The sequence below is a fragment of the Pundamilia nyererei genome, unplaced genomic scaffold, assembly GCF_000239375.1.
Source record: "Pundamilia nyererei isolate P.nyererei 1_Seehausen unplaced genomic scaffold, PunNye1.0 scaffold00024, whole genome shotgun sequence".
Taxonomy (NCBI): Eukaryota; Metazoa; Chordata; class Actinopteri; order Cichliformes; family Cichlidae; genus Pundamilia; species Pundamilia nyererei.
In genome coordinates, this window is record NW_005187425.1 from 1,885,926 (window position 1) to 1,902,550 (window position 16,625).

Sequence of the window (16,625 nt, forward strand, 5' to 3'; positions counted from 1 at the left end):
CACAGCTAACAAACTCCCGCTAAACAAATTTTGGTGCTTCACTGCGACCACCAAAACTTCAACCACATGCAGAAGAATTTACTTCCTGCAGTTTGTCAAATGTTTGTGGACTGTACTTTTTAATGGTGTTCCATACAGCAGCATGATGCTCATTAAATGCTGGTGTTAGCTTAACTGCAACTCACGTGTCTCTTTGTTGTTCCTTTACCCTTCAGTGCAATCACTGATATCCAGGGGATTATACTTTTGCAATTTCTGTCATCTAGGAGAAAGTAATGACTGAAAATTGTTCTTGTGAGACAAAATAGTTCAAAGTACGTGGCAAAATAACAGCTTATGGATGGAAGGATGAAAAGCAAAGAGGGAAAGGTTGGGGACGTCTTGATTCATAGCCTTGCTTAAACTGTCATTTGAGTAGGATTTAATGAGCAGGTAAGTCAGTCAGCATTTCCTGACTTACCAAAGCTGGATGGGTGATTCAGTGAATTTGGCAGTCCCTTAACATACAGTGTCACACTGTCTGTGTGTTATACTTGACAAAAGAGCTGCGGATGGTTTTAGAACTGCTCTGTTTTCACCCTTAACCATGGGGTAAGATAAGGGTAAATGTCAGTGCGAAGTGTTTATTTGTAAGGTTTATTACCAGACTCTGTAAATGAGTGAGTACATGTGTGTCAGACCTAGACCTAGACAGTCTCAACCGCAGATGAACTGTCATCTGTTCTTTTCCCAGATGTGTTATGATGAAGGGTAGTTTAATGTGTTGGTTCTCTATCCTCACACAGCTCTTACATCATGCAGTATTTCCATGCATCTTTTGTTTGTTTTTACCAGGCTGACATCCTATTTGTGTGTGCATGATGTATTTCCAGCTCAAGACAATCCAGACAGCCCGAGGCACAAATACAACTTCATTGCCGACGTGGTGGAGAAAATTGCTCCGTCTGTGGTTCACATTGAACTTTACCGCAAGTATGAGCCGCGTACCTGTGTGTCTGTGCTCGGTGCTGGGGAGGGGCAGACCGAAAAACCCTAGAATTTACAACCTACCTGTGTACTTAAACACACTGCACCAGTTGGTAGAGCACCTTATTCTCAAGTTTAGTCTTTCATCTTCTTTTTAAAAATCATCCGACCAGATTTTTGTGCTTTTTAATCTCTGCTTCTTGTTCTTTGACACTTTGATTCTTCATCTGTCTCATCTCTCTTCTGTCTGTCACCATCACTTGTGAAGTGGTTTTTTTGAAGGTCAAAACCCTCTGATTTTCAGATTTCTGTCTCTCCTTCATCCGTCGTTGTTTCACTTAGATCTGTCTCTTGTTTTATTCATCTCTCCAGCTTAGCTTTATATACTCACCTTCTTACTGTTTATATATATATATAGTATACATACTTTTGGTTTGCATTTAACACTTCTATTACACCATGTACTGCTTTATTTTACTATTCTGGAAAAACTGTTAAAGGGGAGAGGAAAGAATACCAGTAGTCTAACCTTTTCCTACTCTTTCCTAATGTCTCCCTTTCTTCCCTCCACAGGATGACTTATTCCAAGCGTGAAGTGGCAGTGGCCAGTGGTTCTGGTTTTGTTGTGTCTGAAGATGGCCAAATTGTGACCAATGCCCACGTGGTGGCCAATAAACACAGAGTGAAAGTGGAGCTAAAGAGCGGCGCCTCCTATGATGCCAAAATCAAAGACGTGGATGAGAAATCAGACATCGCCCTCATTAAGATCGATGCACCGGTTAGTTAAAGTGTCAGACTTCTAGAAACCTTGCAAAATATAGAAGATGTGGTAGTTAGAGGTGTTCTCAGTGAACACCATTAATTTTTTGTTCGCTTTTGTTTTTCTTGCTTCGTATCTAAGCAAGCACACCATAAAAGGAATAGTTTTAAATACTGGAAATAGTCCTCATTCACTTTCCTGCCAAGAGTGAGATAAGAAGATCAATAAGACCATACATCTGTCTACATTAAACATTAAGCAAGAGCCAGATGTGCTGATTAGCTTTGTTTTCAGTGTAAAGACTTGGCAGTAGAGACTCAAAGCAGGCATGCACTTGGCTTCTGTTCGCCAAGAAATAATATGAGCATTTAACTACTTGTTTATAGTTATTTGACATTTCTATTTATGTACTGATTAAACAAACGAGACAAATGTATGCTTTCAGTATTTCTCTGACAGTCTTTATGCGCATCTAAGCTAATTGCCTTTTGGCTTTTATTCTTAGCTAGCATGCAGACATGAGGGTGTTATTGAACTTCTAACAATATCTAATTTTCAGCTATAGAAGTATTTTCTAAAATTTCATGGTAAGTTTTTAATGATTTCATTGAACTATCTGTTTTGCAGGGTGCAAGGACTGTACATGTACATGTTTAATGACTTTAAATTTGGTGCACAAGTTTGAATTTATTTGGGATTTTATGTCATCCACACAGGGTCAGAATTATACAGGCTCAACTATATACAAACACCCTTATTAATATGTGGTTAATTTCCCTTAGCAAGTTTCACCTCTTGTTCTCTTGCTGCTGTGGCCAAATATCAGTCTTTGTCTCGTCTGACTGTAAAACGTTTCTCTAGAAGACATGTGGTTAGTGCATGTTGGCAGCTGCAAATTTTAGTCATGCTTACTGTTGTTGCAGGGCCTTCTTTCCTGGTCAGCCCCCTATTGGTCCATGGTGGTGTAAAACTTTCTTTTCTATGTACAGTAAAGCTGGTGTTGCAGTAGTTTCCAGTTCATGGCAGGCTTGTTTTCTTGGTATTTCCTGGGTTGTTTTTAAGCATTTTAACCAATTTTCTCTCATCTGAGGGTGACACTTTGGCTCTTCTTGCAGACTTTGGCAAAGTTGTCACAATTCTGATTAACTTATACATTTGTTTGAACTGATGATCTTTGAATATCCAGTATTTTAGAAATGGCTCCAAGACACCTTCATAACTTGTGTAAAGCTACAATTCGTCTTCTTACATCTTTGCTGAATTCGTTGGACTCTCCCATTGTTCTTTTTTCTTTTTTTTTTTTGTTCTGAGTATTGGTCAGCATTGATCATTGAGTCAAACAAATCCTTTTTATCCTGACAAAGACAAACTACCAGCTGCAATGAATCATGATCACTGAGAAGTTAGTAGACCTTGGCCTTTTCAAGTTAATAGATCCTTCAGAACCTTCAGAGTCACTTATTAAATGATTTAAGTACATGTATGTACATATATATTTGACTTTTGACTGTAGTGATAAAATCTGAACCAATTCTTGTTTTTTAAAATGCTGTACAATTATTCCACCATTATATTAGCATGTTTTCCATGCCCTTGATGACTGTACATAAATGTCCCACCACATCTGTTTATCTAGTCCCATACTGCAGTGACTGTAAAGGGAAACAGCTTTTACAAAATTACAGACATACCTTTGTGTGTCTATTGCCATGTATGTACAAGTCTCTGAATTGGTTTCACTGAGTACTGTACTGAGTTCATTTGGCCAAATTAAGGCTTGACAAATAAGCATTTATCCAAAGAGTCCTGAGTTAGTTGAAGTGAAAAAGTCTGCAAAGGTATTTTTGACCAAGCTCTCTAAAGTCACAGCCAGCACAACAGAATAAAAATATTAACTCACGGTTTTGTAATTCTCCCTTTAAGCTGCTGTTAAAAAACTATTTTGTTGGTTTGGCGATTCAAGTCTGGAATGACAGTGTTCCAAATTTAGCCTAGTACTCAGAGTGCAAGTGAAGCAAAGTGAGCATGCAGGTGCAACCAGATGGGTCTTTAAAACACAGCTGGCTTGCAGTCAGTCCAGATCTTGTTAGTGTTCATACACAACAAGCTGCAAAAACAACTGACAGATACTACAATGCTCGTTTCACAGGTAAAAATCTATGGACGGTGTTGATATTTAAAAGAAAACGCATTGCTTTGTAGCACATATGTTTGTTGCATTTTCTCTCCAGTTCTCTCAATGTCCCTATCTGTCTGCGTTTTTGTCTGTCTACTGGACCAGAGGGATCCACGTTGCATGTTAATCACAGCCAGTCATGTGAAGGAATGTGTGGCAGAGAGCCACGGCCTATTGACTGCGAATCATAGCAGAGCTGCATTAGGGAGCTCACTCTCATGGCTCTGTGACACAGCTGAAAAGTTGGTCACGATTGCAGAGTGAGGTATGTTACAAAGACCCCCCCAACCACCCTTAACTCTGAAGAGGTTGAAGCATTCAGGTTTTGTTCGGTGCACAAATTGAGCAAGGAGTGCAGAAAAGAGCAGTGACATGTGCTTTGTGTTTGTTCATTCTATGATAAAACCTGTTCAGTCTGTTGATGACAGTCAGTCTGGTCTTTATTGAGGGGGATTTCCCCTGTTTGTTTGCAGCACATGGTCAGTGGCTGTGCAGATTCAGGAATGACTGGTACTTATAACATGTAGTAACATAAAGATATAGGCCGTTTAAGAATCTTCATCATCATAGAAACCTTTCACTGCACATGCATTTGAAACATTTCGATGCATCAGACTTTTTCTTGATAAACAACAAACCTGCTTTACTAAAAATTGCCTGCAAAATAAGAAGCAGGTAATTTGAGTAGGTTTGCTGTAATTCAAGACATTCAACACTATGAGTATGAAGTGTTTGTTTTATATGAAGCCAGAATGAGTTATCCAGACCATGTGTCAGCGATGAAGCCCCAGAAGACCTGTGGTCACTTTGCAAAGGCACCATTATTTAGATTTTCATTTGGAACTCGGATTTCTGTTAATGTGCAGAACTTAGCGTGTGGAACTAGTGAGAGTTATTAGATGGAAAATTAGACGATGAGTCTGTTATAATGTGAGGGCGGGAGGGCAAGCAAAGTTGGTTTGCATTAAAAGGGACATTGAAACCATGCAGAATAATTACCTCGGGTTGTTTAATTATAGCACCTAAAGTGTAATAACCACATATTTCAACTTCATAATAGTCTTCTTTTATTACCACAGTTTTAGACGACAGAGTAATGTCAACATAAAATCTGAGGTATGAATAGGAAGACTTCAAATAAGCCATCGTGATAGTAGCCAAAGGTTAGTGAAGCCTCCAGCACAGCAACTTAACCATCAGCATCTTAGTGTTTTCAAACTGGATGTTATGAGTAAAGGGGCAGTTCTGACCGTGAAACCAAAGACTTCCCACTCATACTGTTGAACATCCTACTTTGTACTACATTTTACTGTAACGGTGAGTCTGTGGTCACAGACTAAGTAGCCAAAGGATCGTTTTCCCCTAGACTCCTCTGAAAGCACACATTTTTGTAACTAGAGGATTATCCACTGCTGGCTATTAAAAATAAGATTTAAAGGGACGTTAGGAATGGTTTGACTTTCAGATCCAAAAGCGACATCCATCTTTTATATACAGTCTGTAATCCATATCATTAAAATGACACGATCTTTTAGTTTTGAAGATGTTAATAGCTGAATTTGGCAGAGAATAATTCATTCAATGCCTATTCACTGTCTATGAATAAATCAATAAAAAGTGATGTTGGCTATATCTATATCATATTCATTTTCAGAGTAAGTAAGAAAAAGCAAATATTCTCTTGTTTAAGCTTTCTATTTTTTGTGTTCAGAAAGATTTGAGGGATTTTAATTTTTTAAAGCTACAGAGGTCAGTTTTCAGCTATTTTGTTGCTGAAAGTCTTCCATCGTCCCCTCCATCAGTCATCATTTGCCCTTGCTTACCAGCCCCAATAGTGTTCTTCCAGTTAAATAAAAGCTAATTGTTTACAATGTCAGCAGTATAGAAGCAGCCAAAAATAATCAATAAAACTCCACAATGGTACAATTGTTTATGAGTGAGAAAGTTTAAAGTTAAGTTCTCCCTGACTGTATAATGAATCTCTTCTCTTTTCTTTCTCTCTCTTTTTCTATGTGAAACTAAAGTTTATTGGTAGCAGGGCCCAGTCTGTTCCTGGGGCTGTGGTCTGCCCCTCAGCTCTGGGGAACACATTAGTCTGTCTACAGCAGCTGGAACTTCAGAGGGGGACGGAAAGAGGGGGAAAAAGTGCTGTGCTCACTTGTTCCTGTGTAGAGAGTATGGGGGGAAAGAGAAAGCAAGAGGGACAGAGAATGAGAGGGTGATGTGGCCAAGGCCTGGAAAATGGATCCACATGTCTGAAGGACTTTGTGAGCTAATAGGTTAATGATTGCACTGTGTGATGCGCGTGATGGAGCCCATCAAGCTTCAGGTTTTTAAGTCTTTCAGACCCCTGTTCACTTATACCTGTAAGTGATTCCAAAGCCTGTTGGACATTTGTTTACTTAGGCTGATAGAGAGCAACACAGACTGCCTCGTTAGAACTTCAAAATGTTCCAAATGTCCCGTGCAGTATGTCATATTTTTTAATGTTTCAGTTTATGGCTTAATCTGTGCAGTTATTAGAAAGTGATTTGGTTGCTTTAATAAAATGCAAATGTACTGCCATGCATTATCTTTGACTCTGCAGCTAAAAAGCCTCTTACCTCTTTACTTCAAAGTCCCTTAAGACTGCAGCTCTGTATAGTAATCCAGTGCGAGAGCTCTACTTGACCACAGGAAGGCTGTGGTGTGTGATGTGTGTGTTAGGAACATCCATACATCCATCCATCCATTGGGGCAGGAACTCGTCCCTGACCCAGAGTGGGCAACCTTTTCCAGCTGAGGCCATGGCCTCAGATTTGTAGGTGCTGATTCTCATTCCCAGAGGTACCGCCCCTGATCTCCACTCAACATTGGAGAGGCGTGTCAACCAGGACAGCCCAGCAACATCCAGAGCCTTCAGGAACTCAGGGCAGACCTCATCCCCCCCAGGGGCTCTGCCACCAAGGCATTGTTTAACTGCCTCAGTGACCTCACCCCCGGAGATTGGCCGATCATCCCCCTCGCCCCCAGACTCTGCTTCCTGCACAGAAGATGTGCCAGTGGGTTTAAGGAGGTCCTTGAAGTATTCCTTCCACCGCCCAACAATTTTCTCAGTCAAAGTCAGCAGCACTCCACCCACACTATACACAGTGCAGGTAGAGCACCTGACCCAAAGGCGCAGGGAACTCTCGTCCACTGGGAGAAACCCCAACATACAGGCAGCAAGCCAGGGGGTTACTAGGATACCTACCCCAGCCCGCCGCCTCTCACCAGGGGCAATTCCAGATTGAGACAGAGTCCAGTCCCTCTCCAGAAGACTGGTTCCAGAGCCCAAGCCATGCGTTGAGGTGAGCCCGACTATATCTAGCTGGTACCTCCCAACCTCATGCACTCAGGCTCCTTCCCCACCAGAGAGGTGACATTCCATGTTCCTATTGCCAGTCTTGGTAGCTGGGGATCGGTCTGCCAGGGCATCCGCTCCTGGCCGTCAGCCACCACACAATGCGCCCAACCCCTACGTCGCCTCCTGTGGGTGATGGCCCGGCAGGAGGATGGGCCCATGTCCCTTTTTCGGGCTGTCCCCAACCGGGCCCCATGGACTAAGGCCTGGCCAACAGACGCTCCCTAGCCCTGGCTCCAGGCCGGGGCCCTGGTAACCCTATCCCGAGCAGAGTGAACTGTTCCCTTGGTGTTCTACTCATGGGGGTGTTCTGAATTGCTCTTTGTCTGGTCCCTCACCCAGGACCAATTTGCCATGGGAGACCCTACCAGGGGGCAGAAGCCCCTGGACAACATAATTCCTGGGATCCCTGGGGCACACGAAGCCCTCCACCACGATAAGGTAGTGATTTGCGTAGGGGGTGGAAGAGTGAGGACAAAATGTTAAAATTACCAAACTCTACCTTACTTTCAATGATAGTCATCTTCTAAAGATATTGTGAAAGTAATTGAGCTTTTTATTCAGGTATATTAAAATTTAAACTGCAATTGTTAACAATGGCGAGGGCATGAAATAGAAAGTCTTGGCGGGATATTCCCCTATCTGGATATCCTAGGCCTTGAAAAATAGGCCACTGTCTCCAGAGAAGTGAACAAAGTAGCTGAATCTGGCCATCACATTTTGTATTATTTGTAGGCAACAGAGAAAGCAGCCATGATTTTAGATAGTGCAAACTGACCCCTGCATACTAAATTAAAATCTGCTTTTGCCCACTTACATCTGAAATCACCGAGAGGCTAAATGATGAGCTATAAATGTGCCATCAATATCACTGTAAGTGTAAATCCTAGAATGGGTGAAAAAAAGCTTTTTGAAGATAAGGTGACTCAAAAAGATTCAAAGTTAATGAGTCATTAACTTTTTCTCAGCTTTACAAGTGCTGTATTGTGGTAAAACAAGTCTTTTATTCTCCATGTGTTCTCATGCAACAATAGAACTGTTTTTACTGGCGATCAACATTTTTAACCAGCCTCTCTGGGAAATTTGCCTGGTGTTGGTTTGGACAGGGCTGGATTTTGTGTGGGTCTGTGTCTGTGTTATGTGAATGTCTATAAAGCAGCCTGCACTGATCTGTTTATTTTGTCTGTTTATATTAGTAACACTGGGTAAATATTTCTGCAGAAGATGCCCACATTTCATTTGAAATCCCTCAATTAACAGAGGTGATAGACAAAAGCAATTATTCAAACCATTATGAAAGTGTATGAGTCCGCATTTGTCCACATGGGTGTAAGACAGCTCACTGCGGGGACGTGGAGGTCACGCTCCTCTGCCAGTGGAAAGACACTGTGTGTTGCCTTTGGAGACAGGCAAAAAGGAAATGAATCACTTCCTCCTCCCTTCCTGAGCCATCTATTCTCCTTCATCTCTCTCCTCTGTAACCAAAAAGGTTCCCAGGCCTAAAGATGCAGTAGTATGGGAAAAGAGCCAAGGAAAATGGACACATAGACACACATAGTTTTACCCGACTGGGTGTTGACACTCATTGTCTTGGCCTACTGTTTTGATGTGTAATTGTTTTCTTGGCAACAGCCTTGCCCACGGGATTACCGGCATATTTGACTCAGTGCTGATTATCAATAACCTTTATTGTTTCCCTAATGACACAAGGTATGATGCATCTTCAGCTATGTAAGTATGAGACAACTGCAAGCTATTTTAAAGGCAGCTGAGTGAACCCGTGTTTTAAGGTTAGTCCACTCAGATTTTTTTTTTAAAAAGTCACATTTGCTCCAGTGGCATATAAACAAGGACACAGGCTTTTGGCCCTGTTTAAAACCCCGCTCTGAAACCAAGCACACTCGCTACTTATGTTTAAGTGTAATTAGAGTTTTTACATTCATAAATCAGCAGTGACACATCTTCCGGGAAACAAATGAATCTACAGATTGCATTTTGAATCTTTTTCACAAGTTTTGTTTGTTTCATTTCCTCAGACATATCCGGCAATTAATAAGAAGCCCAAAATTGTAGGAAAATGCATAGCTTTCGGTTCTCTACACTAACACAGAGATGTAACATGTAATGTCAGACAGATTGTGCTGATTTGTGTTGTCACCTGACAAAGGCCCTCTCTGAACCAGAAAAAAAATGTTTTAAAAGTGCACTGTTATAGGCTCCAAAATGTAAACACCACTCATATTTATTGCATTATCGGGGACAGATATCTCAAATCCAGTACAAAATTACGCTAAGGCATCATATATCTAGGTATAACTGTTTGGTTCTTAATCTGGATAGATGACACATTACCTTTAGCTAGTTTTTCCTGGCTTTTATTATCTGTTAACTTATTGCAGCTGTCATACTCAACAATTTGGGTGCGTGCTTAAAGAAAGTATAACACACCAGAAACATCTGGTTCCTGAACAGGGAGAATTGTGCTACTCCACCATATAAAAACAAATAAACGATAATAACCTCCTGAGACATACAGCATAATTCCTATAGGCATATTAGTGTTACTGTCACAGGTTTTCGCTTTTTGTCAAAATTACCTCTACAATGGCAAAGAAGCTATTCATCTGAAATTAGATGGAGACTAGGAGAATCAGTAGATTTAGCAAATGTCCCTAAATGACACATTTATGTTCTAGTGAAGTAGTTCTTTTAAAAGGTCTAATAATTGGCATGAAAGGCAAACAGGAAGTAAAGTGACCTCTTTTTCATTGGAACCATTTCCATGCACTGCTAGCACCTGCACGTTACCATCAAACGGGTGAGCCCAAAGTTGGAAACACTGATGTCAGTGGCTCTGGGAGGTGCCATCGTAGTTAATTTGCCAATGACCTGCAGATTCTTTTTGCCATGATTTTTTTCCTGTCTTTTTTACCCCAGCTTTTGATACATAATGCTATACAATGTTGCTTGTCGATCTAATCAAAATGTAGATTGCTTCTCCAAAGACAAAAGGCAAAACTGGCACCCGAGCCGTAACAGTAACAACACGGACACGGTGTCGGAAAATGTGGAAAGGGTCAGGGAGAATGTTAGGGGCAGATAGATGGTTAAAAAAATGAAGCTTGAGGACTTGATCCATATTTTATATCTCCTGTTATACTCAGGGTCAGCACAAGTATGGCATATTCCAGCACATACTGGCCAAGAGGTTGGCTCAACCCCAAAGTAGCTACCAGCCTTAAAAGAACAGAAACATCTTGAGCGCCATGTAAATACTTCAAGTAAAAGCGAAATGAACCATATTATGCTGTCAGATCTCTCCCCTGGAGCAAACGAACCCACTAGACCTCCTCTGCTCTCATCACTGTGATTTGCACAGTTCGAAGTTTTGCGGTGTCTAGCCAGAACTGAGATGTCCTTTAGTGCTCGTAAGCGTTCATGCTACAGAGTGAAATGTGTCCAAATCTCGCAGACATATGTTTGCTCTTATTCTCAAGAACATATGGAACCTATAGTGGAGTGGTTTCCGCACTGGTGTCAGCAAGGATATGGTTTCACCCAGTGTGACGTGGACACCTACGAAGTGGGAAATGCCTATTTTATGTGCTGATTGTGACTTTACATACTTCTACAAAATTTTCTCAAACTATAAATAGTGAAGTAATTACCTATTTACTTATTTTGTACTTGTGCTATCATTCATGTAAACGAGTCCATTGTACACCGTGCAACCACTCAGGCTCACAAGCACACAAACACAGTCAGCATAGCCTCTTTCAGTCTCCTGAGCGTGATCTTCTTATTCCCTTATTTGATGTTATGTACTGCATGAGCATGCTGAATCCTGCCACATTTTTAACTGCATCAGCACAACCTCGAGGGCAAGTTCAGCAAGTAAAACCCTATACCTTAGTGTACTTATGAATTTTGTAAAGTAGAGCTTTGTAAAATATGCCCACCTTGCTTTGAAGACACCTGCATGAAGGAAACATTAGAGGCCATGTGACTGCATATGAGCTTTAATACAGTTCAGGTCATGCACTGACCCAACCCGAGCTTCTGTTTCTGAATATGTGTATTTTGACGTGGTCTAGCTGTATATCTAAGCAGTGCCAGGTGTGTGGGATTTAATTTACAGACTTCAGTTTGTGAGGGTTCACGCTTAGGCGACCTCCTCCCTTTCTCTGAGTGATTATATGTGTGTCCACATGTGCCTTAGACACTATTAAGCCTCAGTCCATCTTAGTTTGCCTGGAGTTAAAGTTTGCACCTGGTCTAGTCATAAAAAGGTAGTTAGTGTAATGGCTTTTAAATGAGGCTCCAAACGACCCAAGCTTTAACATCAAACATTGATAAATCCCTTTATAGCAACTCTACAGCTATTTTCAAGTCTTTCTGTGGGGTTGTCAACCAGCATATTCTTCTCACTGTCCTTTCGCCAAACCTCTCTGTGTGCAGGCGGTTGAACAAATACTCTGCTAGGCGACAGCAGATTTTACGAAAGCTTTGAATTTTTCTCAGTAATGTGTCGCTTACAGCTGCCTCTTTGGGTAACATAAACAAAGCTGTTTAAATCTCCTTTCCTCAATCTGATGGCCCACTTCTCTCTATTATCTAAACACTCAAGAATGTGGAAAACACAGATTCTTTTGGGCAAGAAAAGAGAGGATAATCTATGGCATCATTGCCATAATATGAGGTAATGAAACGGTCTCAAACCTAACAAAACAAGAGCCCTTTATTTAAGAAGAAAAAAAAATCTATCCTCATAGACCTCATCAGATCAGACTTTTTTTTGTTTTTGTTCTATAAATGTTACCGTGGCTGTCGTTTTTATTTTTTCTACATCTTAAGCCAAAAATATTTTTAGGGGTAATAAGCTGGCTCCTGACGTAACTTTGATTCACTCTTTCGTCTCACATTCTCAGACTCTCTTCCTGTGGTTTGTGGTGTTTGTTGTTCCCTTCTTTCACCTTGCCTCTTTCCTTTAAGTGCGGCTATAGTGTCTTTGGGTAAAGTACCAGTGCATCTGAAATAGCACGGTGAGTCACTTGGGTGGTCAGACGAGGCGGACTCACATGGCGAGATGATTTTCCACAAGTGATTCCAGATTGCTGACTAGTAACAATTAGTAAGTGATATGTAAGCTAGGGGTCTCTCGAAACTTTGGGGAGTCCACTCGCTCTGTGTTTGCTCTGCCCTCTCACCTAGGTGCTGTTTGCATGTCAGCCAACTTCTGCATTTTGCCCTGCATGTGCATGCTTTTTGTGAATGCAGTGTGATTTTTGCACGAGTGTGTGTGAGACCCAGGGTTAGGTAGAAACTTTTAAGCCGCAAACTGCTTGCATTTAATAAAGTCAGATCAGGTGGTAAGGTAGCAACAGTCACCATGACACAACCAGTATCACTAACTGTTATCAGAATCATGGTGACAGGCAGTGGGTAAATGCCTTAGCAGGGACTTGAATCCACCTGATGTCCTCTCTCTCTCTCCGCAGCGTGTGTGTTTCTTTTTCTTCCTGTCTCCATCTGGTTATACTCTTATCTCACATGGAGTGTGACGGGAGGGGGGAGCTGGAGTGATTAAACAGACTGCTACTCTTGTGTCAGGTGTCTTTCTGTATGTGCCTGTGCATGCCAAATGCTTGTTTGTTGGATTGTGCGTACAGTTATGTAGCTTGTGCGTGTTGCCATATTTTTATGTAACAAACCCTACAATGTTGAAACAAACTCACACTAATTGGGAACTAATCCTGCGACATTTATAGTAGTTGTGTTTGTATTTCTATATCTGTGTCTCTGTCAGCATGTGAGGTAAGATTGAAAGGTTCTCATCCTCACTATCTTTGTCATGTTCTAATAATAACTTCACCATGAGCACTGAGATCATTTACAGAAAGCTTTAACACGGTATCACTGAAAAGATTTGTCTCTGACATTTTCCTGCAGCTCAGTTTTCTAAATGCATTTCAATTCGCTTATGAGTCGCATGTCTTTATTTAATCTACATCTGCAAACATGCATCGATGCAGAGAAAGTGTTTGCATGCGTTGGCAGTTAGGTATCCCCGATATAGTGCTGGGAATGATATAATTTTGCAAATTGCTCCCTATATGATCCCTTTGTCTGTGTACACTAACATGTGCTACTGTCCCTGTGAACATTCACCCTCCTACGCCACCTATTTATAACCCTGAGTAAACAAAATGGATTCACAAGAGGAACTCTTGGGATAGGTACTTTTTTCCCCTCTAAGAAAGTTGCCTCCCTGCAGGTTATTGGGTACAACTGTATACAGACCCATGTGGATGTGGCCTTACATATGCTTTGACTATGGACTATCCAGCAGAGATGATTTCATATAAAGAAGGAAATTGTCACTGTGGATGGATAAATATATTCTTTCGGTGTCTGAGGCAAGCACTCAGCAGCCTGGTTTCTACCACCCAGTGTAACAGGCCCAACCATAGCTTAAGGTACTCATTATTGACTGTAATATCTATCCATTTTCTAGCATCTGTGGTCTGTTGGCACACATTTGCCATTAGGAATCATTTCTCAGCCGAGCTGCACTTTCAAATAAGCCTTTCATCGTGATTATCAGTATTTTAGGTTGTTTGGCATAAATTTCCCTTCCCCTGTGGTTTTAAAGTGGTAATTGTTTTTGTGTGGGAGCAGGACCATGCTGCATTGAGTGGGTTATGTTTAGAAGACTTGCAGTTTAGCTGTAATTCTTTTTCTGCTGTCCACTTATAAAACACCTGATCACGAGAAATGCTCAGCAGAGCGACTGCAAATGAAGCAACTTGTGATTTTCTTTCAGTTACTTTTTTACATATTACTCAACTTTACTTGGAGGATGTCGAGGGAGCAAAGAAAATATAGTTTAGTTTTAAAGTGTATGCATTAAGTTAGTATAAGTATAGCTGAATAAGTTTAACTGCATCACTTGTTTTGTTTTCTGTTATTCTGTGCATAACTTGTAACTGAAAAGATGCAAAGATAAAAGTTAAAAATAGCAGATGACAGAGTAGCGTAGGCTAAATGTAGATGCTAGTTTCACAAATGATTCCCTATTCCTTTTATGGAGTCTGTCAAATGGCTAGAAAAATATCTGTGTGTGTGTGTGTGTCTGTGTGTGTGTGTGTGTTGGGGGGAGGGGGGGTTCAAGACTATAACTCTACAGTAAGCTTATTGCGCAGAGAGACTGGACAGAAACGTTAGCATGTTTACGTTTGCTGCTAAAATGCTAATACGCATATTAGCACAAAACACAAAAGGTGCTGGAAGTGTTATTAGATTTTCCAGCATATTTGGCCATAAAGTCAGGTAATCACTAAAAGGAATGCAAATTATTCTGAGACATGAGTGGACTAGTTTGCAGACCATACTGTTGAGCTGACGTTGCGCCTCTAAACCCTATCCTATCAATGCTAAAGAAATGCTTTCTTTACCTGCAAGCCTTGGATTCCAAATATAAACATACTGACCCTCTGTGTCCCACTTGCAGACCAAGCTTCCTGTACTTCTGCTGGGCCGTTCGTCAGATTTGAGGCCAGGAGAGTTTGTGGTTGCTATTGGCAGCCCATTTTCCCTCCAGAATACGGTTACTACAGGAATTGTTAGCACTACTCAGCGAGGGGGCAGAGAGCTAGGCCTTCGCAACTCTGACATGGACTACATTCAAACTGACGCCATCATCAACGTAAATAAATAAAGCTGAATTGTCATTTCTCACTGAATTTCTTTTCTCGGATTACTACAGATAAGTTATTTACTTTTTTGGTTCACAGTACGGCAACTCTGGAGGGCCTCTGGTCAATCTGGTAAGCCAGAATTATATATATGTTTTTATGCTTCTACAATTCACCATTTACAGTCACTGAGTTGAGGTTTACTGGCATAGGATGGTGAAGTGATTGGGATTAACACGCTGAAGGTGACAGCGGGCATCTCCTTTGCCATACCCTCGGACAAGATTCGACAGTTCCTGGCCGAGTCATACGACAGGCAGTCCAGAGGTATGAGCTCTCACTGACACATTATTAATGTTCTCATTTTACTGGCTCTCTTCAATCACTTTTAGTATAGGAGCCAAGAGAGCTGGACCGTGATCTCAGTTAAATGAGCTATAATTCAGCTCACTAGTTCAGGAGTTTTTTTCGTTTTCATCTTTGTGTGATCTCTTGCGATATGTTCACTGTATTTAGAGCTATGGGAATCCATGCCCAGCATTACCTAATAGAATTTTGACATTACAATAAACTAAAAAGAAAAATCTGTGCCAGTGCATATTGGTTTGTTTGTTTTTATTTTATGCTTTTTGCCCTTTTCATTGAGTAGTGTTTCATAAGAAATGAAATTCAGAAACTTACCTATATAAAGCAGACTTCACCTGATCCATGCAAATCAAAAAGGAAAATGCAAGTTGGTGTTTTCAAAAGCTTTTATAGACCAGCACTATAATACATATATAGTAAGTACATTTGATAATACAGCTATTCCTCTGACAGCAGTTGCCTGTCTGCAAAAGTGTCCTGATAAGCTGTTGAGAAATTGTTCACCTTTCCCAGATGTGTGCAGCCTGCAGCTGTGCAGTGGACATGAAGACCCAGCCTGTCTCAGACATGTTTAGTAGGAAACATATCAGGACTAAATGCTTGCCAAGAAAGTGCATGAATATCCTCCTGATCCAGAAAGTCCTGCACTACTGTGTCAGTGTCAGACATTGTTCTACTATTGTTCTACTAGCAGGGTGGACAGCTTATCTCAGCATCTCTGTCCAGACTTCCAGAAAGACCAATCAGATCAGAGTTGATGCTCATATGGAGATGCAAGGCTGCAGCAATAACTCAGACATGCATGCCAGCATCCACCATGCCAGCATCCCTGCCTTGGTCACAGGTGCAGCATGGTGGCAATGATGACAGTATTGAGCATATGCTGTTCTGAGGCCACTGCCTTGAGAATGCAATACCCTGAACCAATTCTGAGGTGGACAAGTGAGTTCATGTAATTGTTTGTTACACAAATGACTAATGCCTCCGCTAAGTAAAACCAGTGAACCAGAACAGAAAGCTACTCACGGGTTTTCTAAATGATGTACTGAGAAAAGGATCTCAAACAAAGATTCGAAACATATTTCACAGCGCAAAACCTGCATTTCTTATTTTCTTTATACCCTTTGAGATTGTTCACAGATTCGGCTACGTTTGAATCGCTCTCTAGAAGTCCTGTTGTGACACTCACTTGTAATGTATGCTGGCTGTCCCTCACTTTGTCAAAAACAGTGAACCTTCTAGTTGGATGAAAGGGACAAAGACACTGGGAGCTAAATATGG

The 16,625-nt window shown here is 41.1% G+C and overlaps 1 protein-coding gene across 1 annotated transcript in view; it reads left to right on the top strand.

Annotated features, from left to right (window-relative positions):
- Positions 1–16,625, top strand: part of LOC102207276 (serine protease HTRA1A-like) — a 28,412-nt gene that overhangs the window by 8,797 nt on the left and 2,990 nt on the right. The window contains exons 2-6 of the mRNA XM_005727364.2: positions 873–972; positions 1,540–1,744; positions 14,795–14,989; positions 15,078–15,110; positions 15,191–15,305. Of these exons, the coding sequence (XP_005727421.1) occupies positions 873–972; positions 1,540–1,744; positions 14,795–14,989; positions 15,078–15,110; positions 15,191–15,305 (648 nt within the window). The remainder of the gene's footprint in view (positions 1–872; positions 973–1,539; positions 1,745–14,794; positions 14,990–15,077; positions 15,111–15,190; positions 15,306–16,625) is intronic.